Source organism: Otolemur garnettii, unplaced genomic scaffold (assembly GCF_000181295.1).
Source record: "Otolemur garnettii isolate 467f Iridium unplaced genomic scaffold, OtoGar3 scaffold00004, whole genome shotgun sequence".
In the NCBI taxonomy this organism is placed as follows: domain Eukaryota; kingdom Metazoa; phylum Chordata; class Mammalia; order Primates; family Galagidae; genus Otolemur; species Otolemur garnettii.
The window spans coordinates 8,354,823-8,382,539 of NW_003852399.1; the positions used below are offsets into that span (position 1 = coordinate 8,354,823).

Sequence of the window (27,717 nt, forward strand, 5' to 3'; positions counted from 1 at the left end):
TTACTGCAGCACAATTCATGATTGCAGAGCTGTGGAATCAATCTAAGTGCCCATCAACTGATGAATGGACAAAGAAAATGTGGTGTATATATATTGGAGGAGGTAAGGAAATTTCATACCAAAATATGAGTCGCTGATATAGAGAATGGTTTTAATTGAAGACCATTCAAGGTCAAGAAACACTGGAGGAGAACTTTCCTCTATCAGCATAAACTGGACTGCCCTGATTAAGGATCAAAGGGAACAATTAACTCCCCTTCCCCCTGCCTATTATCTCAAAACACTTTAATAATGAAGGGTCAGGAATATAGGTGGGCCTGGCCTAAATCATTTGGGTCATAAACACCTGTCTCCTGGGTTAATCTACAAGTGAATCTACTTCCCCCTAGCCATTCCTCCTCCCTAGCAACTGTTTATGCCCTATACTGCTCAATTTTCCCCCTCCCCACTAAAGACCTGTAAGGTATCTGAACTTCTTAGAAAACTGGGTTATCACTCTGTGATTTCTCCCATGAGCATGGAAAATAAATCCTTTTTCTTATTAATCTGCTTCACTGTGAGTTGATCTTTCAGCAAACTTCCAGGGGGAAAGGGCAAGTTTCCCCTCACTCCTACGATACTATATGGAGTACTACTTTGCCATAAAAAGGAATAAAATGTTTTCTGTAGCAACTTAGATAAAACTGGAGACCACTTAGCTAAGCGAAGTATCTCAAGAATGGAAAAACAATAAGGCTATTTTCAAAGAATTGCAAGGAAATGAATAGCACAGGCCTAGTCTTCAAAGATCTCACAACCACAGCTAGGAGAAATGGCATGTATAAAATGTAACTATGCAAGTTAGTAAGGGAGAAATAAGTATGATGCGAAAGATAGGCCTGGAGTATCAGAGCTCAGAAAGAGCGATGAAAATTTTTCAACTGGGTTGGAATGTTTAAGGTCAGATCAGACTAAGGAGTTGAGTCTTTGCTGAGCTGACAATGCAAAATGATATTTTTGGAAGGGGAGAATGATACAGTCAGATTGCACAGTGAAGCAATTTAGCCTTCTGTGGATGCCTCAGTAGGAAGGCTGGCAGTACAGCTCTTAGTCCCAGGCATGAATGGCCCAGCTATGACACATTTCCAGAGCCAGAATAAGTTTTTATGCCAGAGTTTGGAGGACAGAGTCCAAAGAATGCAGCGGTGGTGCCTGATTGCTGGAGTTGAGGATGAGCTTCAATGTGCCTGTGAGAGTACTCAGTGCATGTGTGCGAGGCCCATCATGTTATGGGATGTAGCCAGGGGTGGGAGAAAAAAGTGTGCTGAGGACCAGAGGCAGGAGACTAGTACCGGGGGCTGCTGGCCAGCTCTCTTCTTTTCTTTTCTTGTCATAGTAGTAAGAAGAACCAATTTTATCAAATACCTTGCCAGCTTGATTTATAAATATCAGGCATTTAGAAATAAGGCATACTAACACGTTATTCACCAGCAATTTGACATGGAAGCTATCCCATGTCACCAGCTATTATTCTGGTGACACAGTCAATGAAAGCATTTCTATATCCCACATTATCCTGTGATTTAAAAATTGCAATAGCTAATGCAAGTGCAAACAAGAGTTAACTTGTGATCGGTCAACAGTGTTGGGGAATGAAAACACAAGTTAACTCGTGAACCTGTCAAGAATGTGTTAATACTCTTGTGCTGAGTGTCACAAATGCTAATGGCAAGACTTGTGCCTGGCTCACAGTATATGGTCAGTAATCATTTGGTGACTAAATATATGGTGAACATAGTGGCTCAAAATGTGGAGAGATGACATAGAGTAGACCAAATGGCCCAGAATTGTCAAGAGGCAAATTTGACCTCTTCTGCTAGGGGTCAAATTTAATAATAGCATCAATTCAGCTATTTGAAAGGGAGGTTACAAGTCTTATTTGAGTTATTATATTTAGAATTATCTTTCATTTTATTTAGAAATGTAAACTGAATAAAAACATGAATAATAGCAAAGATCTGTTCTCATTGCTCTAAAAACAGAGGTGTAAAGGCTTATTTTCAGTTAACTATTTATTCTTGGATGCTCTTAGAAACTTGCCAGAAGCCCAGACACAAAACTCCTTGATGCAATCTAGCCTGAATCACTGACTCACTGAGCATGACCTGGGCTAGCCGTTTGACCTGCATGCACCTCAGACCATTCCGCAGGAAACGGGGTAAACCAAGGGTGTGCTGAAAACCAGATGATACCTCTTAAGTTAGTTTCTCTGAGTAAATACAGTAGGGAAAAAAAGGCCATTCAGTCTCTAAAACAGTATTTTTAACTTGGATTTTAAAACTTTTTTTACAGAGTGGTTCGTATAATTTAGGTAGGCATAGTAAATACTCATGTAGCTAAGTATTTCTGAATTCCATACTTACTGCTAATACTTAATGAGGATTTTAAAGGAATTTTCTTAAGGACTTAAAAACATCATAATGGTAACTTTGTTCGTTTTTCAAGAACACTTGACTAGTTCTTTAAATTTTTGAATTCTGGGCATCATCCTGAAATAGACAAAAGTGGGAAGCTTACCAGGTCAGGAGAAATCAAACTTCTCCATTGCAACCAGGGAGCCAGTCCTTAGGGATGAATGGACTTGTCATCTTTCAACCTAACAGTGTTTATTGCAACACCCATAATTACAACCGTTTATTTCACACTTATCAGAGGTTTAAAAAGATAATTTTATTTACTCCTATAATAAACTTCTAATTAAGGTTTTACCACCACACCCATTTTTCATAGAATAAAACTGAGGCTTACAGAGATTATGCAATTTTCCCAAGAACACAAAGGTATTAAGTGTAGGGTTACCCAAAAGAGGTCGTTCAAGTCTAGAGCCCTCCTCTGTAATAAAAATCACTAGAATAATGTGCTAGCCCATAACCTAATGACTACATAAACTTTTGTGTTCAAGACGAACATACTGTCACTGAACAGAAACCCTTTGGAATTCATAATCATATTTTGCAAAAGGTCAGTCATTGTTACTCTTTTGTTATCCAATTAGAATACAGTTCTAATTGTATTCTACAATTATACAGGGGACAAAAATACAGTTTTCAAGAGTTATGTGTAAAAAGCTTAGGAAAGATATTTTTTTCATCTGTAACATTCCTAAAGCAAAAGTTCCCAAACTTCAGAGTATATAAAAACCATTATAAGGTAAACATTCAAGGGAGGCATATTCCTAGGGACAACCATTATAAATTCTAATCAGATAGGTCCAGGGTTTGAATATAGAATCTGTATTTATAAAACCAGCCAGGTGATGGCAATGGAGGCCACCCTCAGATCACTTTGAGAAGCATGGCTCTACATTTATTTTCATCTCTTATTCTTGAAGCCATCTGGCTTTTCAAAACAAACAATGAATCTACTTCCCAAATTGCCTAATTAGAAGCCTGACAAATTTGGTGTGAACAAACAACAGGTGCTGTTTACAAGGGTTGAGCTGGGAAGAAAATCAAAATAGGTAATAGGTCCTGTATCTTTGATTAAGGATAATGTAAGAGTTGGATCTGTTCCCTACTAAGTTGTGAAACCCACACTGATGTTGGTGGAACGATGAACCTTCAAAAATGCTATGGGACAAAACATGCCTGTAATTCAGAAAAATATAATTCTTTTTATAAGCATCTCACTTGCATTCATCCTCACGTTATCCTCCCATGGCTTTCAGGGGAGGCAGGATGTGACTAATGCTTGTAAGTCACACTTCTTAATGGCACTTTTAGGAGGATGGGATGGTGGCAGTACCAGTCCTCAAGTGCCATTGGAATGGTAATTCAACTAATTCGGTCTTGGAGCTAACACCTCTCTTGGATAAAGGTAGGGAAATTTTACTGAATTGATTTAGGTTTTTACCCCCAAGGTTTTAGCCACCTCTATTTGAAGGCAAGCTTCTTAATTTGGTAACTTGGAATACAATTTGGATTTCTCTTGTCTTCTGAAAAATATGAAATCAGGTGTTAATACCTGGGGAAAGGGCAATGTAATGGATTCTTGAAAAGTTTTATACTATGTATTCTCAAATGACTAACCCTTTCCCCAAATGACAAATATTTTTTTAATTTAAGATTCATTCTCTCACATTGATGCATTCAAAGAAAATGAATGTATATCATTAGAAAAAATAATGGTTGGCTTAGTTTATTTCTCTGTCTTCTTTTTAAACTGTTAAGTATATGGTATGGTTTCTATTTAATTAGAAAGATGCGGGATTTCATAGTCTTCCCAAAGAATGCACGATACTTCTAATAGACAAGAGAAGTTTTCATCTGCCCATGACAGATTTGAGGAGAAGCAGTCTGTGAAACTCCTGAAATTGTGAGGAATGTTTTAAATGCATATTCATTATCCTAGGGCCAGAGTCATTTTTTTTATCCCCAATTATCAGAAAAATGTCCCTTTATTTAGAGAATTTTAACAAATACACCCTAATAAGAAATAAATCTGTTTCTAGAAGTCCAGTATTATCTTCTTAAGTTTTAAAATGTAAGATAACTTTTCAGGAATAAAATGAGATGCCATATAATTTTTAAAGAAGATAATTGTGTAATGTTACTTTAACCCATTTCCCCAATCAAGGACTATTAGCAATTGCTTGTGGATGTACATATACATTTCAAAATCTTATAATCTATAGCCATTATATATTAGCCATTATAATTAAGAACATTAAAATATCAAGGGACACTTAGCTCCCCTCCCCCAGTAGCACTTTCTGTTTTTGTCCTGTAAAGCATAACCTTTGTTGACAGAAGTTGTTAGCATTTAAAAATCAGGGATAGTTTTGTCCTTTTCTATAATCTGGGTCTGAAAAATACAAGTGACAAACACGTTATTTAGGCTTTGTAAAATGTCGCTCCCTCTAGTCTGAAACATACATGAATCTGGAGCTAATTCTTAAAATTTAAGTTCCATAGTATGAAAGTAAAGCTCGCACATAATTAATCCATGATTTAAGGTTGAAGTTCCAAATTACAGGGTGTTCTTTTCATTGTAATATTAATGCTCTAGGTAGCATTTTGGGATTTTGTTGTCAATCAAATCACAATCATTGACCTCAGATATTTTTGAGTACCTATCTTTCAATTTTTAACCTAAGTCATGTAATATTTTAAAGCTGGTCTCTTCATCTGGGGAAAGGGCAATTGAGGGCGATTTGGATTTTTCTTGTCTTCCTAAAAATATGAAATCAAGTGTTAATACCTGGGGAAAGGGCAATGTAAGGGATTCCCTCAACTGTGGAAAGAGCAATTGAGAGATGATTGTAAAGAGTTTTCAGTGACTTTTGATTTTTGTCCCGTTCCTTTCATTTTGATAATGTTTAAAAAATAGCTTAAAAGTATTCAGAGTCTAATTTGAAATGATCAAAGACTGATAAATAACTACCTCAGTACAGTAAAATATTCAAAAACCATGATTAGAAATAATTCATTAATGGATCAACAAATATTTTGATCTCTTTCAGTCTATTCATTCTAATTTCTTGGGTGTCTGATAGATATTTCGATCTCTCCACAATTTCTTTTTTTATTCTTACTTTTTAAATCCAGAAGTGGATCAGAATCCTTTTGCTTTGCAGTAGATATTAGATTCACTTGCTTAATAAATCTCTCCAGTAAAGAGCTTCAAATACTCAGAGAATAAATCATAATTTTAAAATTCCATGGGTGAGTCCAGTGTACAGTCAAGTTTGAGAACCACTGCACCAGTTGAAGAAACCAAAAGGGACCAAGGTCCTGTCTTTATGAAAGTGGGTGCTATTTTAGTATATAATATCTTTTTTATTTTGTCATGTTTATGTTTTATTTTAAATGTTTACTTTTTTTATTGTTTGGGATTCATTGAGGATATACCTCTTGTACTTGTGCCCCACCCCCAAAAGGGGTGCAAACACTTGACCCCCCGTGTCCCTCCCCTCGCTCTTATCTCTCATTCTCCTATCCTACTCCTTGTATTAAACCATCTACTATCTCATATTAGAATGGAGTACATTGGATTCTTGCTTCTCCATTCTTGTGATGCTTTACTAAGAAGAATGTGTTCTACCTACATCCAGTTAATACAAAAGATGTAAAGTCTCCATTTTTTTAATGGTTGAATAGTATTCCATGGTGTACATATACCACAGCCTGTTAGTCCATTCCTGGTTTGGTGGGCATTTACGCTGTTTCCACACTTTGAAGATTGTAAACTGAGCTGCAATAAACAGTCTAGTGCAAATGTCCTTATGATAAAACATTTTTTTTTTCTTCTGGCTAGATGCCTCGTAATGGGATTGCAGGATCAAATGGGATTTCTAATTTGAGTTCTTTGAGGGTTCTCCATACTTCTTTCCAAAAGGGTTATATTTATTAGTTTGCAGTCCCACCAGAAGTATAAAAGTGTTCCCTTCTCTCCACCTCCATGCTAGCATCTGCAGCTTTGAGATTTTGTGATATGGGCTATTCTCCCTGGGGTTAGGTGATATCTCAGGGTGGTTTTGATTTGTATTTCTTTGATGATCAGGGACCCTGAGCAGTTTTTCAAATGTTTGTTAGCCATTTGGTTATCTTTGTCAGAGAAGATTCTGTTCATATCTCTTGCCCAGAGGTAGATGGAATTGTTCGTTCTTTCTCTGCTGATTAATTTGAGTTCTCTATAGATCTAGTTATCAACCCTTTGTCAGATTGATACCCTGCAAATATCTTTCCCCATGCTGAAGGTTGTCTTTTTGCTTTACTTGTAGCATGTCCTTAGCTATGCAGAAGCTTTTTGGCTTAATTAATTCCCATTTGTTAATTTTTGTTGTTGTTGTGATGGCTGCTGAAGTCTTTGTCATAAAATCTTTCTCTAGTACAACATCAAGAGTTTTCCCCACACTTTCTTCTAAGATTTTTATTGTTTCCCATCTTAGATTTAAGTCTTTTATCCATCTTGAGTCAATTTTTGTAAGGAGTGAAAGGTGTGGGTTGAGTTTCAGTCTCTTAAATGTGGTTATCCAGTTCTCCCAGCACCATTTATTGAACAGGGATTCTTTTCCCCACTGCATGCTTTCGTTTGGTTTATCAAAGGTTGGATGGCAAGTAGAGACTGGTTTCATCTCCTGGTTTTGTATTGTTCCATATGTCTATGTCTCTATTTCTGTGCCAATACCATGCTATTTTGGTTACTGTGGTCTTGTAATATAGCCTGAAGTCTGGTAGGGTGATGCCTCTGACTTTGTTTTTATTACCAAGATTAGCCTTAGTTATATGGTTTTTTCTGGTTCCAACAAAATGAAGTTCTATTTTTTCCAGTTCTTCAAAATATGATGTTGGTATGTTAATGGAGATTGCATTGAATCTGTAGATTGCTTTGGGGAGAATAGGCATTTTGATGATGTTGATTCTTCTCAGCCAACAGCAGCCAAGTTGAAGATCTCTCCACGCTTTCAAAGTTAGCATTGGGGCTCAAAAAATAGTAGCCTAACATGAAGGTCTCAGAGGCAAAAGTTTTTCTCTGATCTTCTCACGTCCTTCTGACTCTTAGTCCCATTCTTTCCTGAGGGTAGAATCCCTCAGGTCATAAAAGCCAGAATCTCTTTTCCCCCAAAGCCACAAAATCGAAAATTACTCTTTGTAATGATTAGCCATAAAGAAGTTATCTGACCTATGTTGTTTGAGACCTTCATTTCAGTCAAGAGACCTTCATTCCAGTAAGGGTCATGAGACCTTCATTCCAGTAAGGGTCCTGCCCCACACCCAAAAAGATGGGTGCATACTCAGAGAGTCCAAGAAGAATCTAGCTAGACTGACAGGCCTTGCTGGGGTTCCCCACTCAATCTGTTGACATTAGATCATACTCTTTTAGTCCAATCATATTTCCACATAGTTCTCCATGCTTTGTTGAACCTAAGCATAAAACATGCCCAATTTTCCCTGTATCTGTGGGACTTCATTCTGAAGGCTCTGTGTATACATGTTAAATAAATGTGTATGCCTTTTGCCCAATTAATCAATCTGTCTCAGGTCACCGATTGTTTAACAAACATTTAAGGCACCAAGGGCTACCAAGGGATACTTTGTCTCTTAGACACAAGAACATTTATTCAGTGTTGTGGAAGGAAGATCGGGAATAAGGGAATAATATATTGCTAACTCTCATTTGCAGGAGCAAAACCTTCTGTGTCTAAAATTGTTTGCTCTATTGTCTTGTACAGCTAAAAAATAATAGGCATGGGGCGGTGGCACCTGTGGCTCAAAGGAGTAAGGCGCCAGTCCCATATGCTGGAGGTGGTGGGTTCAAATCCAGTCCTGGCCAACAAACAAAACAAAACAAAACAAAACAAAAACCAGGCATGGGTTGGAGAAGGTATGCTTTAGAATGTCAAAAGCAGAAAGAGATGGATCAAAGGATGTTATCTTCTGATGTAATAAATACTCATGCTTAAGAAAGAAAGTTATCTGGGCCCAGCGACTCAAGTCAGTAATCCTGGGACTTTAAGTAGGCCTAGATGGGAGGATTGCTTCAGGCCAGTAGATTAAGACCAGCCTGACCAACAAATCCTATCTCTATAAGAAAGATAAATTAGCCAGGTGTAAGGGGGCTTATTTGAAGTCCCAGCTGCTCAGGAGGCTGAAGAGAGAGGATCACTTGAGCCGAGGAGTTGAGATTAAAAAGGAAAAGAAAAGAAAAAAAGTTGAAATGTAAATTCATTATCTAATGTTATTCATTCGGGACGTGACATAGTTTACTTATGAAACTGGAACTTATGTTTCCTGATTTGGTGTTTATGAATTAACTGGATGGCTCGTAGCTATGATTTCAGCCGGGAACTCAGAAAGAAGTTGGGATAAATGTGAAGGTTTGGGAGGTATCTGCAGACACGTAGAATAATTCAATCTACAAGAGTCAGTGAGGTGAACTGTGTCCCGGATCCCACAAAGTGAGCACTGAAAGATTTGAATTTACAGTCTGTCTTATCTGGGATTCTCTTTGCCTTCAAGGAACTTCCACCTCTGGCTTTAAATAGTGCTTAATAGCCTCTTTCCCTGTAGCCTTAGGAGAGGGTAGGGAATGAGGGAAAGTCAAGTCACAGATGTATGATTCGCCATTATATCTCTCCATAGTCAGAGAACATTTTACTTTTGTTCTGAGGTCATGAAATACAAGGGGAGAAACAGCAAATGTGTTTTTTCTTTAATAAAGAAACCCAGTTTTACTAAATGTTTTCATTGCTTGAACTATTAGCATAGGAACAGTTAATTATTGCTGAGTAATAATCAATATTCTTGCATAACATAATAATCATGGAAGTTTAGAGCTGGAAGGTTTAAGTGTCCCCCTGGAGTCTCACAGCTGGACACTTAGCACCCCACAATACCCATCCTACCTCTAAATCAGTTTAATCCATGTTATATGGCAGACCCTAGAAATAAGATAGCATATTTAAAATAATAATTTGGCAATTGAAAACTACTGGAAAAGGAGACATCGGGAAGCTCCAGTCTGATTAAGTGGAATGAAATTGTTTTTTTGAAATTTAAGCCAGTCTCTCAAAAGTTGAACCACCTAAAGTAGAGTTCAAACAAAAGCTGAAGCCATGAAAGTTGCTGAGGGAAATGAATAAGTGGGTTTCCACTGAGCAGGGCGAAGTCCTCAGGCCTTCCCAGAGTGTTAACGCTGTGTGGGGGGGGGGGGGACGGAAACGCCAAGCTCTTTGCAGGTCGGCCCCTGGGGAGCTGGATCACTGGCTACCTGCTACTATAGTAAAATTCTTGATCACTAATCACACCCTCCAACACCACACCTCCTACAAAGTGTTGAAAGCATCATTTCCAGTTTATTCGACTTTTCTGTTTCAACTTGTTCATTATAGCCCAAATATGTCATGAGGACTAAGAATCTAGTCTTCAAGATCTGGTCGAGTTCGAAAGAAGTCCACCCCTCAGCGGAGCCTTGAAGGACAAGAAAAAGAAAGAAAGAAACCCGTTTTTAACCTACGACAATTTCAGGAGAATCTCCAAAGACTAAGTTATTACAGTTACCGGTAATTTCTAAACTCTCTCATTTTTTCCTAAACAGTGCCACCTACTGTCCACATTAAGTCATCAGCAGACTTACTGGCAAGGACCAAAAAGGAAGGTGGCGGGGGCAGGGGGGAGGTGGGGGGACGATGAAGAAAATGATCAGGCTTGGGGATTGTAAGAATAAGAAAAAGCCATCTCCAAGCCAGAACACAAAATTTTGACGCTTTACCTTTGTAGAAGGTTCACGAGGAAAAGCTACTTTCAAACTATTTCTTGATAGATGGTTACACGTGAGCCCTCCAGAAAACAATTCTATTATTTTATATTTAATTTTTAATGCATTCTGCTTTGTACTTTTTCGGTAGGGGACCAGGCTGAACAAAACAATACAATTTTTTCCCGCCCACCTACAGGAGGCTGTAAAGCAGGCTGGATCGTTGATGTCTGCTCAGAAGTTTGAGTTGAGGAAAGAAAGGGTTAACAAGTTGTAGACCCGTCGCTTTAGAGTCCCAGCCTTCTTAGAGACGCCAGGTACTCACTCGGTCGCTTACACAGATCCTCCCCAACTGTTCCTCCTCCGGGCGGTTATTTAGCCTAAGGGCACCATTTGGCTTTAAAACAAATTACTTAAACACAACGGGGAATTTATCGCTTAGTGAGAACTTGTAACTCAGGGATATCGACCAAGTTGGGGCTCCCACCTCCGCCCCCGCAGGAAAGCTGGGAATCAGGTGGTGGCCTCCAAGTACGCACTGCCTTTCTCTGCACACGTTAGCAATCAAGTTAATTGAATTCATTGGAGTTTAGAACCGGCCTCTAGCTCAGAGAGGGCTTTGAATGGCCAATTTCTCTTTCCCTCTCCCCCTCCCCGCCTCCCGCCCGCCCTCCCGCCCGCGCTCCCGGTCCCCTCCCCTCAGGGTTCCCCAGTCCACACCTCCCTCTCCACTCCCCTCACCCTCACTCCCCTCCTTCTCCCTATTAAAACACCCACCAGCTCACTAGTTAAGACCCCCTTAAGTTGGAGGAGGCAGAAAGGCAACAACCGCGAGGAAGGAGAAGTCAAGACGTATGGAAAGAATTACCCAGACCTGGCTTCAAGCAGCCCATTGAACCAGGGACTTGAACCAGCCCCAGCCAAAGACTTTTCTCCCGATTCTGCGCTTCCTGAGTTCTGAGTTTTCACCCGGATTTTTTTTTTTTTTTTTTTTTTTGATACGAAAAAGAAACTTTCCGTTATCGGGGGAAGGGGGACTGGAGCGAAAAAAAAAAAGAAAGAAAAAAAGTTAATTTATTTTTAAAACACAGATAATTATTTAAACAATTAGAAGACTGAAGTGCAACGGAAGATAAAACGAATCATTAGTGAAATTTCCCTTTAAAGTGGGGGAGAATCAAACATTTAAGACTCCCCCATCCTTTTTAAATGATGTTATTAAATTTCTTATTTTTTCTGGCCGGTCGTCTCAAATTCATCTGATCTTTTATTACCTCAATTTTGGAAACTGCCCGCCACCGACCCTCCGGGACCACACAGACAGGCTGAGGACGACTTGATGACCAAGAGCTGAACAAGGTACGTTACACTGGAGCACTTTGGTGAACGATGAAGGTCCTCAAGTAGGCCAGGGAGAGGGAAGAAATTAGCGACGCAAGTGTTAAAAAAATTAAGTCAGTTTTAGCAGAAAAGTTGGCGGTCTGAAAATTTCGAACAGACTGAAAATCAGGGAATATTTCAGTTCACCGTCAGGCTTAGCAACGTATCCGTTTTCTCACATCTGCGCCTCTCGCCAGAAATCCGCTGCCTTTCTGGGGACACAGGTAACCTCTCTGCCTGGGAAAGGCTGCACGTCCCGAGAGGTACTTTTCCATTGCATCTTCCGGAGAGTCAGAGGGGCTCCTGAGTTAGGTAACAAGGATTTCCACTGTGTAAGGAAAATGCACTCCGCACAGCCGCCCCCCTTCCCCTCACCTTCCCACCCCTTTCCATTTTTTTTTTTTTTTTTTTTGGCCCACACACGCTACCTGGGGAGGAAAACCTTGAACAGCCCAGCGAGTTAAAGTTTTTAAGTGAGAAACTCGCTTCTTGCTGGGAATACAAAGGGTTAAGCGATCAGAGTTCTCAGCTCCAAGGTTCTGGGACCCCAGAGAAGGAGGGTCCTCCGTTACCTCAGCGGTGCTACCGGCCTCTCGGCCACTCCTCCTCCCCCCAGCCCCGTCCCCGGCCTCCCCTCCTTTGCACTTCCCGCACCCCATTAAAGTGTCAGGCTGGCTCTGTCCTGGCTCGGCTGAGCTCCGGAAGCCTCATTTTGGCCAGGGGTCCCAGACACTGGCGGTGGCGCTCGCAGGGACCAGCAGGAGGAGGGCGCGCATCCCTCCTCCGAGCCGGGCCAGCCAGCCGGCGGCCCGGGGGCAGGGCGTGTGTTGGGACCGCGCGCTGCGCTGCGGCAGCTGCAACGTCCCGAGAGCCAGTTCCGACGTGGCACCGAGCACGCCGCCGCTTCTTGCCTTGGCTGCAGCTGGGGGACCGTCCCGAGCGCCCAGCCGGGGGATAGGGGCCGAGGGGCCGGCGGGAGCCCGGAGGGAAGCCAGAGTCTGGGTCGGGATGGATAATCAACACCTTGGGTGGAATTCGTCAGGCCAGTTCCCGCCCAGCGGGAGCCAGGGCTGCGAAATGGGTCCCTGTGAACAGGAGGGCGGATCTGAAAGGAGGGTCTGTGTGAGGGTGAGAAATGGGAGGCGAGAAAGCCTTTTTCCTCTGGCCACGGAAACGCAGCCGAGGGGAAACGGCGCTGAAAGGATAATTAACTCTGGAAAGAGGCGCAGGGAGCAGAGGGGCGGTGCCTGGGGAGGAGGGCTTCCAGGACCCGGGTCCTGTTACACCGCCGTAGGTGCCAGTTTCCCCCCGCGTCTCTCTCTCCTTGCCCAGAACGTCAGCGTTGAAGGCTGGGACTCGGGCAGAGCGCGCCTCGGCGGCCAGCGAGCTGCTGTGTCCGCCCCCAAGGGAACGTGTAGAAGCCCTGTCGGCCCCTCCCTGCCCAGCTCCCCACCCTATGGGACCGTTGCTGTTTAACGGGTGTTTAGAGCAGCTGCTCAGAAAGGCTGCATTTCTCCAGCCCACTTGGCTGGGCTGGGATTGCCTTTGACGTCACACCCAGGGGGGAGGTGTGACGCAATAGACCGGGCAGACCTGATTGGCTACGAAGGGCTTCCCCCAACTGGAGGCCTGGGTATATATAGACCGTCAGCACAGCGCCAGAAGAAAGCTAGGGAAACTTAGCTGGGAGATGAGTTTGCTGAGGAAGTGAAACAGCTGATAAGACAACAACTTCTCTGTCCATTGTAGATGTCAAAGTTTTGGCTCAGGTTTCTCACTGTGGTGAAAGCTAGGATAATGTACCTTTGGAAGTGTTAAACTGGATTTTGATTTTTTTAAAGTCTTTTTTTAAGAATAGGATTTCTAACGGTCAACACATATTCGAAATTATGATGCCAGGTTTAAAATTAAAATATGTACTTCTATAGAATGGACTGGAACAAATAACTATGCCCGTCAACTTATTTGTTTAGATTTCATGAAACAATTGGGATGAAAAGAACTCATAAATTTTGAACTTTTTCTTCTTTTCTATCCAATATGTGCTAGATGACTCATTCACTAAATTGATCTTTACATTTTTCTAGAGGCTTAAGATTTACACACCCAGCGGAGATACTGTTTTTTGAATAACCACCGTACTGCACCACGGATTGTCCTAGTTTGACAATTTGTTCACGTTTTCAGTGAAAGTTTAACATTTTAAAGTACTATTGTGGTATAGATATTGTGTTGTGTTTGCAATTCTGGAACAAATAATTTTGAATCTAGGTGGCATAGAATGTCCCTTCTATTTTCTTTTTCTTATATATTACCTAAGTCGGAAGAATAAAAAACTGCATTGTGGCTGTATTGACAAATGCATTATTACCGGAGCTGTTTGTATTGTACCTAAAATTGAATCTTTTATTAAAGAAAGTAACGCAGTTTATAAAAATTCCAAGACTTAACAAATCGGTGACTAGCATTGCATCTTAATGTCACTCTCTTGAAAGCAAAGATATTTTATTAGCCTTCCTGGAAAAAAAGAATTGTACAACAGATAAGTAAGAAACTGTTACTAAAAGTTAAGTCAGCTCGGAACTAATGATTTATGTTAAGTCTATGGAATATACACCATGATATTGAATCTCGTAAGTACCCTTCCATACCGTTTTCTTACCAGCCAAGATTTCTATGAAAGCATTTTTTTCTTGAATTTTTAAACACATACCTTTCACTGGTTGATTTAGTTTCCACTGTTGGCACTAAAGTAAAAGCCATTAGGGATGGATCAAGGTAGTCATCACCTTTGATAGAGTTATACGTGTATTACACAGTTACATTTTAAATCTGAGAAAATCTGAGAAAAAGTTCTACTGTATCAGCTTCCTGGATCTTGCGTGGAGTGTGACCCATGAAGTAATGTAATGGGAGAACAGAGAATAAACCCACGTCTCTTTCTGGGTTCTCCTTTTTATCTATGCACAGTCTGGCTGTGTTCCTCTAAGGCTATAAGGACAGAGTCAGTGGTAGCTGGTCTATCAACTGAGAGGGCTCCCTGTGTAGAAAACTCATTTCCACCACCCCTACTGCGTTTAATCCTCTCCCCTCTCCATAGTAGTAATCTATGGAGAGTAAATATTGTCCTACCGCTTATACCCCTAAATTATTTCAGCATATCTTTAATGTCAGCTATGTGGAGTTCATGGATATGCTGCTTTTCCTGCAATCTAGGAAAATGTTACTAATTTTAGTCAATTAAATATAAAAAGGTCTTACTGCTAAATATTTTATTAAAATTAAATATGCATTAATGAATGCCCCGTTCCTGAATATATCTGTACTGTAGATAATTAAAAATGAGTTAAAATTATACTTATTGAAGTTTTAAAATAACCACATTATAAGGCAAAATCTGACCTGGCTTTTAAGTAATAATAGCTATTGTTTATCCCATATCTAGTGTGTTTTAGGCCCTGAATTAGACATTTTGCATACATTATGTTTAATCCTAATGTGTAAAGGAAAGTTAAGCAACTCACTCAAAACTGCGGTATTAGGAAAGAATACTGATGGAATTTAAGAATTCTTGAATACGATGCCCTGGAATTGGACTGTGTTCCAGCTGAATTAATCTAGTTTTCTAATAGCTCGAATTGAGTAGAAATAACATCTTATTCACAGACCAGTAAAGATTTCATGAAGAGATTTGGCCTTTGTGCTACATGTGACTACACAGAGTTTTGACCTGGAGAGACCATTCCCAAGAGCCAATGTAGTTGTGTGTAGAACTGAGCTTCCATGCCAAGTCTGTCTGTGATTTTCCCCTTTGCTGTAAACTAAGTTTAGGATGATGACGTTTAGGAACCAATAAAGCTTTGGGGAGAATTGACATTCTAGAAATAATTGATAAATACGGATGGTGCAAAGGAAGAAAAACAAAAAATGTAAGTCCAGACACTGCTGAGGACACAAGGGCTTTAAACAGCTATATCCTAACCCTGCCAGCTTGATCTTTGCCAGTAGAACTGGAGCCAGAAAGACAGACTTCTAAGCCTGAGAGGAAGAGGAGGTCAGAAGAGGGGAGTCTTCATGCTCTGTGTTCCAGAGGATAGTGGGCGCTGATGTGAAGACTAGTGTGTGGGGGACGTCATTTGGGTACTTTTATTTCAGATTTCTAATTGGGGATTGTAGCAGAGGAAATGTACATAAAGGACGTGTGTGAATGCAAATGAGGTTATGAAAGTCTTTAACTTTAACCCAGTGGTTGTCAAACATTGCTGTACCTTTCAATCACCTGGGGAGATTTTAAAAATTTGTGATGCCCTAGTCACGCCCCGTACCAGTTAACTCAGAATGTTGTGGGAGCCACACATCACATTTTACAGATCCCCAAGTAATTTGGGTATAAGGCAAAATTTGGAAACCCTGCCTTGTTTATTTTTGAGGCAGGGTCTCATTCTGTCACCCAGGCTGGACTGCAGTTGCCTCATCACAGCTCACTGAAACCTCAATCTCCTGGATTCAAGAGATCCTCTTGCACCAGCCTCCTGAGTAACTAGGACTGGAGGTGCCCATCACCACACCTGGCTAATTTTTCTTTTCGATTTTTTGTTGAGAGGGGAATCTCACTCTTGCTCAGGCTGATCTCAAACTCCTGGCCTCAAGGAACACTTTGAAAGTGCTGGGATTACAGCTGTGAGCCAGGGTGCTTGCCAGAACCACTGCTTTTTAACCTTTTGCTTACCATTCCTACATAAGCCTCTATTTGACTATCATCCGAATACATCTTGTTACAAAGAAGCAGGTTTCCATATTGCTTGCTAGTATCAGCAGTCAAGATTAATATTCCCAATTCTAATTATTCTACATATGAGGTAAAGCCTATTCTCTCCCCCTGCCATACAATATGAGTTTGTGGATAAAGAAAGCTTGTGTTTAAGAACCAGTTCTACTATTTATTAGACATGCTCTTGAGCAATGCCTCATTAGAGAAACATTTTAAAAATGTTTCTTATCATTTTTTGTCTTTAAATATTGAATACAAGTTAAAAAAATTGATGGAATTTTCAGTGGATTTTAGAATATAATGAGAATGAGAGACAAGTGCATTTTATAACTCCAGTTACTCTGCCTTTGGCTTAAAACATTGGCTTGCAACAATTGAGTGAATACCATATATCAAATACTAGGCTTCTATATAAGATATTTTATTTTATTTTATGTATTTATTTTGAGACAGAGCCTCAAGCTATCCCCCTGGGCAGAGTGCCGTGGCACCACAGCTCACAGCAACCTCCAACTCCTGGGCTCAAGCAAGTCTCCTGCCTCAGCCTCCCAAGTAGCTGGGACCACAGGCGCCTGCCACAACACCTGGCTATTTTTTTTGGTTGCAGCCATCATTGTTGTTTGGTGGGTCTGGGCTGGATTTGAACCCGCCACCTTAGGTGTATGTGGCTGGCACCTTAGCCACTTGAGCCACAGGTGCCAAGCCATATATAAGATATTTTAATTAGTTACAGTAACTCTGCAAAAAAGGCATTAATCTCCATGTTGTAGATGAGGAAATGAAGCTGAGAGATTAGATACCGATGAAGATCATGGAAATGGAGCACTTAAGGAAACCTATAGTTATCCTTTTTACAGATACCAGCTATGAGAGGTTACAATATTAAAATTAGGAATTGTAATCATAAAGAAAATTGTAAATCATATCCCTAAAAATCTAAAGTTCAAAGAAATTAACTGAATTGTCCAAGGACATATATCCTACTGACAGATCCTCAAGTGATTTTCCTGAAGTGGCAGAGAGATTGATAGACACAGAATTTAGACTTGAATCCATTTCTTCTGATTACCAGTCTTTTTTTTTTTTTTTTAAACTGTACCCTGGTTGTTATTACTTGCTGACTGACAAGCAGTGGATTAACGGGAAGGAGAGTCAGGTTGATTAGGTATTTTCTGGTAGGAAGCTAGTATCACTGAGATCTAATTGTTAATGATTTCTTTTTTGAAGTACATAGATAAACCGTTTTTTTAATCTCATAATATGTTTTGTGAGTCAATATGATTATCTTCATTTTATAGATGAAAAACAGAAGATAGAAATTATTATGTAACTTGTTAAAGATCATCATTTAAAGGAAGAGCCAGGTTTCTATTCCAACTCAATCTCGTTCCAGAGGCCAAATTTTCTAAGATGGATAGTAGATGGGATTTGCATACTAATTATATCTGACTTTTCTCTAGCTGGAGAAATTAGACAGATTAGCAAACCTACAACTCATTAGAGCCAAAATACAAAGCAGCATATGGATTAATGGGCAATAAATCCTATAAAGGTATTGGAGGTCAATTTGTTAAAAGATGATGCCTCAAACTTGAACCCTGAATGTATGAGATTGGTTGGATTGCAATTTACAATTGCTGTAAATGCTTTTGGGGACCATCTATGTTGTCTATTTTGTTATCTAAAAGTCTTATAGAACTGGTCTGAGACTCCTCACAACCCTTAACTTCAGGCATCTGGTCAAGAAATTATGGATTTTTTTTAAAGTGAAAAAATGGCTGGTTGAGGGGTACCTTTAAGGGCTTGGTTGGCTGTCAGCATCTGTGTACTCTAGCCCTGCCATAAAGATAAAGGTGGCACCTGTGCCCATCAGTCTGCATTGACTTCCTGAGTCCAGATGGACTTATCCATTGATTCAGAATGTATTCATCGAGTACCTACTATGTACCAAGCCCTGTTTTTGGTCCAGGGGCACAATCAGTCATTGAGTCACACAAACTCCTGTAGCTCTGGAGTATGTATATGTGCTGGGTGGAAAATCCAGTGGGGAAAAGGGAGAGGGAATGGCAGGGGCTGAAGGAAGGGCAAGGGTGGCGGAGCTCCCTGTAGAACAGAGTGGCAAGCTACAACCTCTCAGAAGGAGTGGGATCTGACCTAACCTCGTCAGCCTCTCTCAGATGCTGACTCAGCAAATTTGAATCTACTTCAGATTCTCCCACATCCAAAATAGAAAGACGACTTTATGAAAACTGTGGGAACTCAGTTCTCAGCTCTGCTCTAGGGCAGTGAGAGCAGCTGTTATTTTCTCTTCGTGCAACATTTTCCTCTCTGATGAATAAAAGGTCAAGGGGAGGAAAATGCTTGGACGCCCAATGGCCCAGAGGCCCATTGGAGGTATGTGAGCTAACAGCAAGGTGTTTTGTTTGATCTCTTCCACAGGTGGAAGCAATGGAAATAGTAGTGCTTTTTTTATGGTAAAACAGGATTTGGGCTGCTAGCAATACAAGGTGAATTGCTCCCTACAGGTGGGACCAGCAGCTTCCTTTGAAACATCCCTTTTCCATGTCCCTTTAGTTTTACCCACAGAGGGAAATAGGAGTCCATAAGTCTTCCCATTAATGAGCCTGTATTGTACCTGAGTAAATGCTAATTCTCTATTTTCTATAATAGCAATGAATAATTTTCAAAGTTTTCTTCTAATCACTCCTTATACAACATGGTTTTATTAGTCAGAAACAAAAGAATGCCCCGTATGTTGTCTTGAGGATTCACATATATTCAGCAGATGTTCATTGGGAATACTCTAATCATCTGGCCCTAGGCTACTATGTGGATCCAACTCTTGGTTTTGTGACAAGTAATTTAATGAATCAGAATCTTGTTTTACTCATCATTTATATGTTATTTGTGAAATGAGATTAATAATATATTCCCCCCCAAAAGTCACTAAGATAAAATAGGATCATGCTATTTAAAAAAAAAACAACAAAATTTGCCAACTGCCTGAAACCTAATAAATAGTAATTAAATGTTAGCTGATATCCTAACAATAATGATGGTAAATCATGGTAATGTTGATAAATAAACTTACATTCACTCAAAAATATTTATTAAAGACCAACTGTAAGCCAGAAAGTATTTCACGCCCTTGGAGCACATGTATATATGTATATATACACCCATACACACATCTAGAAAACATGTTATTAACGCTGTGGCCCTTGCATTATAGTGTATCAAACTATTCCTTACCGCTTGATTTGGCCTCAACTTTTGGGGAGAATAGTAGTTAGTTAATAATTGATATATTAACAGGCCCAAATGTATCTGATCCTGGGAAAAAGAAATTGAGTTTTAGATTTTAAATTTTTATAGAACGTAGATTTCTTAATTCTGTTTCTCTCTAGCAGTAAGCACTTATGACCTAGGATTGAACTAACCCTATTTTCCAATGTGACAGTAAAGCCATACGACTGAAACAGAGAGTATGCTTAGGAAACAGTGTTTGTCCTGGAGGCTGTCTCCAAAAGGCTAACACATATGGTGCCCATAACTAGGAAATGGTTCCGGGGAAATATAAAGAGACACATCCTGTGTGTCACTCCCTGAGATCAATGCCTTCCGTCAGCATAGGTGGCTCTAAAATGGATCCTTTGCCCTCTGGCCAGTGCTGAGATGCTGTGTGTATCATACCAGGCAGTGCTGAGATACCTGGCAGAAATATAAAAGTTCAATTCTAGCCACGTTGTTGCAGTTTACTCGAAACTTTTCCCAGGCTTCAAAAGGACATTCTGTAGACGCCTATGATGTCAGAGGGCGTTCCCGCTTCAGCTGTGGCCAGCAGATGCTATGTCAACACTCTCTCTGTCCACGTGTGCTGATAAAAGCAAGGAAAATGTGAATAATGGAAAGGAATGGCAGGCAGTTCTTTTGCTGGCTATGGTGATTTTAAACACAAGCTAAACACACACTTAAGCTTCTCCCTGGCAAAGTGTTTTAGTCCTCTTGAAATTTTTCACTCTTGTGAGAATGACTCATGTCTTGGAAATGACAAGTTCCAAGTCTGGTGCTCCCAGCACCTTTAGGCACCGGTTAATGTACCACTGGGGAGTTTTCAGCATCTCCTCAGCTGTGTTAATTAACAAGAGATGCTGGACTCACTGTTTCTGAAAACTCAGCATTTCACCATCCTTTAACCCTGTAAACCTACCATTTGTATTGTGGTTACTTTTATCATTCTCCCCTACTACAGAGTGTGGTGTCCTAGGAATAGGCTGCTGGAAGTAGAACAGAGAAGTTGGGTTTTTTTTTTTATATGTTCTTCAGCTTCCTAGTTAACGGATACATTAAACTGCAATGTGTTTCTTGCTTTATAAACACTTTCACAGACACTATTTCGTTTTGCTTCTCACCATAGCCCCGTGAAGGGTCTTTGACAAGTTCTATTATTTCCATTCAATAAAGGAAAATGAGGTCTACATACTACAGTTCTGATCTCTAGGCTGATTTATATCACCTACCGTATAATAGTTGAGAGAACTGATGCCCAAAATGCATAACAAACAAGGAAAAATCCATCAATTATTTCCTCCTAGTATGAGTGTCTAAGACAGGTATTCCCAGGTGATGGTGGCTCCCTTCTATATGGGAATTCAAGGACCAAACTCTGTCTATCTGGGGGCTCTGAAATCTCCTAGAACCTTATGTGTAGCAAGTTTCCTAAAAACCCTACTGGGGCCTGGCTCACATTTCCAAAAGTAGGGATGCTGTGGTCACACCATGTAGCATGGTCATACCATGCTCAGGAAGGAGAGGTAAGACAGTTGGTAAGCAGACACGCTGACGTTTCCTAGAAGTACTGCATATCTGCTCTGGATCACTGAATGTACAATTATAGGGGATAGTGAGTGACTATGTGAATGCCTCTGGAGCTGTGCAGCGTGGTGCCCATGCAAACTTTTAACAGGCAAGATGAGACTAGATTCTATGTGGATGTGCAATTTCAAGTTTGGATCTGGATTAGAAACATATAAATAGCTAATCAGACAAGAGGGTTTGCAGAGATTAATTGCTTAGCCTAAGTTTCCATTTAAAATGAATTCAGCTTTCAAAACTAAATTGAATTAAAGAAAGAGATTAAGCATTAAATATATGTAGATAGCACAAAAAACCCCAAAATAGAATGGCTAAGGATGCAGATAACTACCTTTATATCAATTATGTCTCTCAGGCTAGTTCATTCTTGGAAGAGAAGGAAAATAAAACTTCAGAGGGAAAAGTGGTTTGCCCAGCACCACTGGAGTACTCAGCACTGGAAATGCATTGAGAAACAGAGAAAAGTGGTCCTCTTAGCCTTATGTTGTCTAATAATTTAATATGGGGATATACAGAATTTCGTGATGACTGCAAGACTGTTATTGCGTAGAAGTGATTCTCCGGTCTAGCGTATGTAGCTTTGCATAGGGTGGAAACTCACCTGCTGAAATTAAGCATGATGTTATTTCTTCTTTCATTTATTCATTATTTCTACAAACATTTATCGTGTGCTTACTATGTTTCAGGAAGGTTCCTGATCAGCAGGATCTAACTGTCTAGTGTTGCTGATGGTGGATGGTGGAGAAAGATATCTGAGCCAAGGAGTATAAAGAGTACACTTCAGAATCACAGGGGCTCTGATAGGTATCTGGGCAGGGTACCTAAAGATGGAGGAGTTTTAAAAATGTCAATAATGACTTTGGAAATAAACCTAAAGTCCCTCATCTAACAGATTTAAAATAAGAACAAAACCTGAGGCCCAGAGAGGTACAGCGACTTATCCAAGGTCACACAGCTAGTTCATGAGATAGTACTAGAATCCAGGTATCCTGATCTCTAATCTCAGCTGGCTGTATGGAAATAATGTAAGTTGACAGATTTACATTGGAAATGAGATGAAATTACACATGAAAAATTCAGCAAAATTCAGTATCAAGGGGTGAGATGACTACATCGTGTAGGAGGAATGGTTGCTTTCGGTGTTAGGAAAGTTATAGGTTGCGTGCCTAGCTGTGAACACATACACAGAGCCTTAGACAAATGATATAACCCACTAAATGTGATGCATACAGGTACTGGTTTAATGCACTGTGGTTTTCAATAGTCTAATACCCTGCATCATCATCTAAATTGGTTCTTTTTTTTTTTTTCTTTGAGTCTCATTTTGTTGCCCTGGGTAGACTGCATAGCATGCCATGGCATCATCATAGTTTACAGCAACCTCTAACTCCTGGGTTAAAGTGATTCTCTTACCTCAGCCTCCTGTGTAGCTGAGACTACAGGCCCTGGCCAGAGCTCCTGGCTATCATTTGGTTCTTAAAACACTTCTCTGAGGCGTGCCAGAAGGGCACCTTTATCCTTATTTTGTAGATGAGCAGAATGAGGTGCAGAAAGTTATACAGCAAGTTAAGTGAGAAAGTCAGTGTCAAAGCTCCTGGATGCTTCTAATCCAACGCTCTCCCCACGGTGCCGGGTATATAACAAACCTGCAGCAATGGTGGTTAACCAAGAGTATCGTTTGATTATATTGCAGATGCATTGTGAGAGGTTTATATGCATCCTGAGAATAATCGGAACCACACTTTTTGGAGTCTCTCTCCTCCTTGGAATCACAGCTGCTTATATTGTTGGCTACCAGTTTATCCAAACGGATAATTATTATTTCTCTTTTGGACTGTATGGTGCCTTTCTAGCATCACACCTCATCATCCAAAGCCTGTTTGCTTTTTTGGAGCACCGAAAAATGAAAAAATCTCTAGAAACCCCCATTAAATTGAACAAAACAGTTGCTCTCTGCATCGCTGCATATCAAGAAGACCCAGACTACTTAAGGAAATGTTTGCAATCTGTGAAAAGGCTAACCTATCCTGGGATTAAAGTTGTCATGGTCATAGATGGGAACTCGGAAGATGACATTTACATGATGGACATCTTCAGTGAAGTCATGGGCAGGGACAAATCAGCCACTTACATCTGGAAGAACAACTTCCATGAAAAGGGTCCTGGTGAGACGGACGAGTCACATAAAGAAAGCTCTCAACACGTAACCCAATTGGTCTTGTCCAACAAAAGTGTCTGCATCATGCAAAAATGGGGTGGAAAGAGAGAAGTCATGTACACGGCCTTCAGAGCCCTGGGACGAAGTGTGGATTATGTACAGGTAGGTCTCCAAATTCCTGCCAGGGCAAACATACATTTAAATAAAGCAGCTTTTGTATCTCTCCAGTCATATGCTATAGCCCATCCTTGTCCCTTCTGAACACAGTGCTTCTTTCAGTTCATTTGAAAACAGCATAACTGTTGAAAGCACATTTGGAACGAGAGGAAAAAAAAATGTAGTAAAACTGTTAAGACTATCTATGAAAATGCCCCACTTGCACTGTGTGATTGGTTAAAAGTCAATATTATTTTGACAGGAGATCCTTCCTTTCCTCTCTCTCTCCCTTACCTCCTCTGTCCCCTTGCTTCTGCCAAGTCAAATCCAACATCATTTTCCACCCTCTAAATATCTCCAGCTTAGTAAGGAAATAGTGTCTGCCTGAGCAGAAGGGTCTTGAAAAACTCTGCAGGCCAAAGGGAGGCTATAAAATGTTTCTTGCAGAGACGGGGCAAAAACGGGGTGGTGAGAACAATTTGGATTTAAAAGAGCAAAAAAGCTCAACATTGAGAGAGAGACGGGGAGGGAAAAGAAAAATGAAAAATAAAAAATATTAGAGCAAAACAAAAGTAATGTTTACTTTGCTTCCCAAACAGCATTACCTCATTCACTGCAACTTGAACTTTGAAAGCATTTGTGATGGTGTTTGCTTGCATGAAAATTAGACAGGCTGTGTCTCTCATTAATTCCCAGCAGCTCACCATAGGCTTCTCCTCCCCTAGTTCTCACTCAAGCTTTCCTCTTGAGAACATTAATAGGGTCCTTGTGAACTTTTTAGTTTGAGTTTTTAAATCCACTGGGACACTCTTCATCTCCTCTTAAAAATGAAAGCCTAGGTTTCAGAAGACTCATTCTACACTTTAGTGGACTTTATTGCCACAAAGTCACACCTGGTATTCTCCAGAAATGGGATTGGAATGGGCATTGGCTATAGAGGCAATTGACTAAGGTTCTAATCACAAGTACTACTAGCTGGTTGACCTTAAGCATAAACATCTCTCTGAGCCTTGGTTTATTAAATAGAATAAACCAATCTCAGAAGTGGCTTGAGATAATTTATTTCAGATGATGTATTCCAAGTGTTCAGAAAAAGTCATTTATGAGATTGTTAGTGTTCATATAATTAAAGCTTTTTCTGTCAATAGTGTTATTTATTATATTATCATTTAGTCCTTCCTCAAAGACTATACTATATGTCAATTGTCACCATAGTATTAATTTCAGTTAACATCTGAAGACTTTGGGGGCATTTCTTCATTATACTAATATGCATAGTAACCTCACTTCTAAGGAGTTGGGAGACTTTCTTTACCAAATTTCTCCTAATTTCTCAATAGTAGAGCTTTCACAGTTAGGGTAGTTTAGGAGTTGGGAGAGTTTCTCTACCAAATTTCTCCTAATTTCTCAATAGTAGAGCTTTCATAGTTAGGGGAGTTTCGGTTATCCTGGGACATTTGGAATTTATATACTCCAACTTTGGGTCTAAATAGGAGGATAAGAGAGTATTTTTAAAGGCAGGGATAATGGGAGAAGTTATAGAGGCTATGAAAAATGAAACTCTGGTCCTAACACAAGAAAACATCTGTTTTGATAATTTGTCTTCAGTTAGAACAACTGCTACATTTGCCATTTCTAATCAAGGCCTCATTGTAGACGGTTTGGTTTTGTTTTCTTTATTTTTTAAATCTGCTCCTCCCAAGCCCTCTTCTCCCATCATTCTTGTTTTGAATTTTGTTTGTATCCTTGACAACTTTACACTGTGCCTGTCCGGGAAGAAATAATGCAAAATATGAAATGTTAGAGTAGCCTTCCCGTTAGAGCCATAGTTAGGCTTGAGAACTTTGGTTTCTTCACTCTGAAAGGGGGGAAATCTCCAGATAGACTGACTTGGAAACTGCTGTAACTAGGTCCTGATGCCTCCTGGGACACACCACCAGTTCCAAGCGCTCCAATGAGGGTACAATCTCGTAGCATTCTGAGACTGGTAATTGTATTCTGCCATCATCATTAAATCCCAGATAGGTAATCATGTCTTACATGTAAGAACAGCAATGTCATAAGGTCAAAACTAAACACTAAACACTCTCTTACCCTGACTGACTGGGGTTTGAGGATTACAAAGCAAAAGCCACAGAAAGCCAAAGGGGAGAGAGGATTGAGGGTGTTGGCTACTAAGCATTACCAGTGAGGGAACTTAGAGTGCAGATTGGTGAGGGAAAGAAGGAAGCAGAATTCAGGTGGCAAAAACACAAGAGAGAGTGGGGCGAGGGATGGAATTGGCCATCTGCTTACAGGCTCGCTGGAGAATACTGCTAACTGTGAAGAGAGACAGCCAAAAGGGTGGCTTCCAGTTGCAGCTGGATCCTTGTCGCTCACCAGCACTTTTTTCACTTGCTTGTGTGCCTCGCTTACTGCTCTCATAACCTATTATTTCATATCTTCCTCACTCTCCCGGGGCCCCACCCAAGCTCCTCCCTGCCTAACTGCTCACACATAACCTTGCCTCCTATTAAAGAGAAAGTTGAAAGTACTGGTTCTGAATACTGTCAAGATCACCTTTACTTTCTTCTGTTTAGATGGTTTCAAGAATATCCAACCTCACCTCCTGTCTTAAAATTATGCTTCCCATCTACACTCCTGGGACCTCTGGGTCTGCCTCCCCTGGCCTTCTTCGGAGCAAGGCTCTGCTAGTTACTGCCACCTCTCCCTCTATCTCTTTCTGCTTTTATCTCTAGTCTTCTCAGCTGACCTGTCTCTGTCTTAGCCATCCGAATAATGGATGCTTGCATGGAACACTGAGGGAAGTTCAAGTCAAGGAGAAAGCCTTGAAGCCAGTGTAATAGCCCATTTATCTGATGATGCTGATGGCTGATTTGAGAGAGAAGACAGAAAACCAGAAGAAAAAAGTGAGAACAGAAGATATAAAGGCAATGAAAAATTAGAAAAATGATGAGGAAGATTTAAAAAATTCAGAATCACTCTATTTCTCAGAGAAACTTTTTCAAAAAGAGACAGATTCTGACCTGTTTGGGGTATGGCTTAACATAGGGTAAAAATGTTGCTTATCTTTTCAAAATAGTGTTCACATTGGCCTTTAGACTTAACTAAAGTAGCACATTTATAGAAGCATGTTTCTAGAAATACAAAAAGCACAATGAGCAAAATTTAAATTATCTACAACGAATTTACAACCTATAGATCACTTTCTGATATATACTATCCTGTTTTGCCTATGTCTTTGTCCAGATTATATACCTTATGTCTGTCTTTTATCATTGAATGCGCATATTACCATTGAATGGCCACCAACCTATGCAACAAAGGAAAAAATTAGCAATAGCCCTGGATATGTGAATTAGGGATTTCCTAGACCCGACATTTATAAAATATATGAACATGTTCTATGCAGGAAGATAACAGCTGGTAGTTTTATTGTTAATTTAATCTGGCAATATCTTAGGTATCAAAATTCTTTAGGGAAAAAAGTACAGCCATATCATTCATAATAACAGAATTAACCCTCATTATCCATGGATTCTGGATATTTGCCAATTGGCCTACTCACTGAAATTCAATCATATCCCCAAAGTCAATTCTCAGAGTGATTTGGTCATCATTTGCATTCACGCTCACAGTGGCAAAAAGTTTGAATCATCTAATATGTATATGTTACAGCTGAGGTTGAACAAGGTGAGGCTTTGCTCTCTTCTTTCAAGCTTTTATACTGTAAATAATTGTTCTCTTCATGGTCTATTTAGTGCCATGTTTTCCACCTTGTTGTGCTTTTTCTCGGTGATATAGTTATTTTAAACTGCCCCTAAGTGTAATGCTGAAGTGCTATCTAGTGTCCTAACCATAGGGACGCTGAGCATCCCTTATGGAGATGGTTTCCTTCAGGCATGGGATATCCTGCTGTTAGACAGGAGTTCCATATTAGTGGCACAACAATACATATTAAATAAGTCGTGTAAACAGAAGCACAGCAAGATTATGTATTGATCAGTAGATGAATATGGTGTGACCAGAGGCTTGGAGGAACCTAAAACTATGTATTTACTAGAAGAAAATGTTCAATATTCAGTAATTCAGCATTCTTGGCCATATTACAGAATATAACTACTATGACAAATAATCATCA

The 27,717-nt window shown here is 40.1% G+C and overlaps 1 protein-coding gene across 1 annotated transcript in view; it reads left to right on the forward strand.

Annotated features, from left to right (window-relative positions):
* Positions 1-10,953: 10,953 nt before the first annotated feature.
* The window catches only part of HAS2 (hyaluronan synthase 2), a 31,100-nt gene continuing 14,336 nt past the window's right edge, over positions 10,954-27,717 (forward strand). The window contains exons 1-2 of the mRNA XM_003782374.3: positions 10,954-11,595; positions 22,956-23,582. Of these exons, the coding sequence (XP_003782422.1) occupies positions 22,956-23,582 (627 nt within the window). The 5' untranslated portion in view covers positions 10,954-11,595. The remainder of the gene's footprint in view (positions 11,596-22,955; positions 23,583-27,717) is intronic.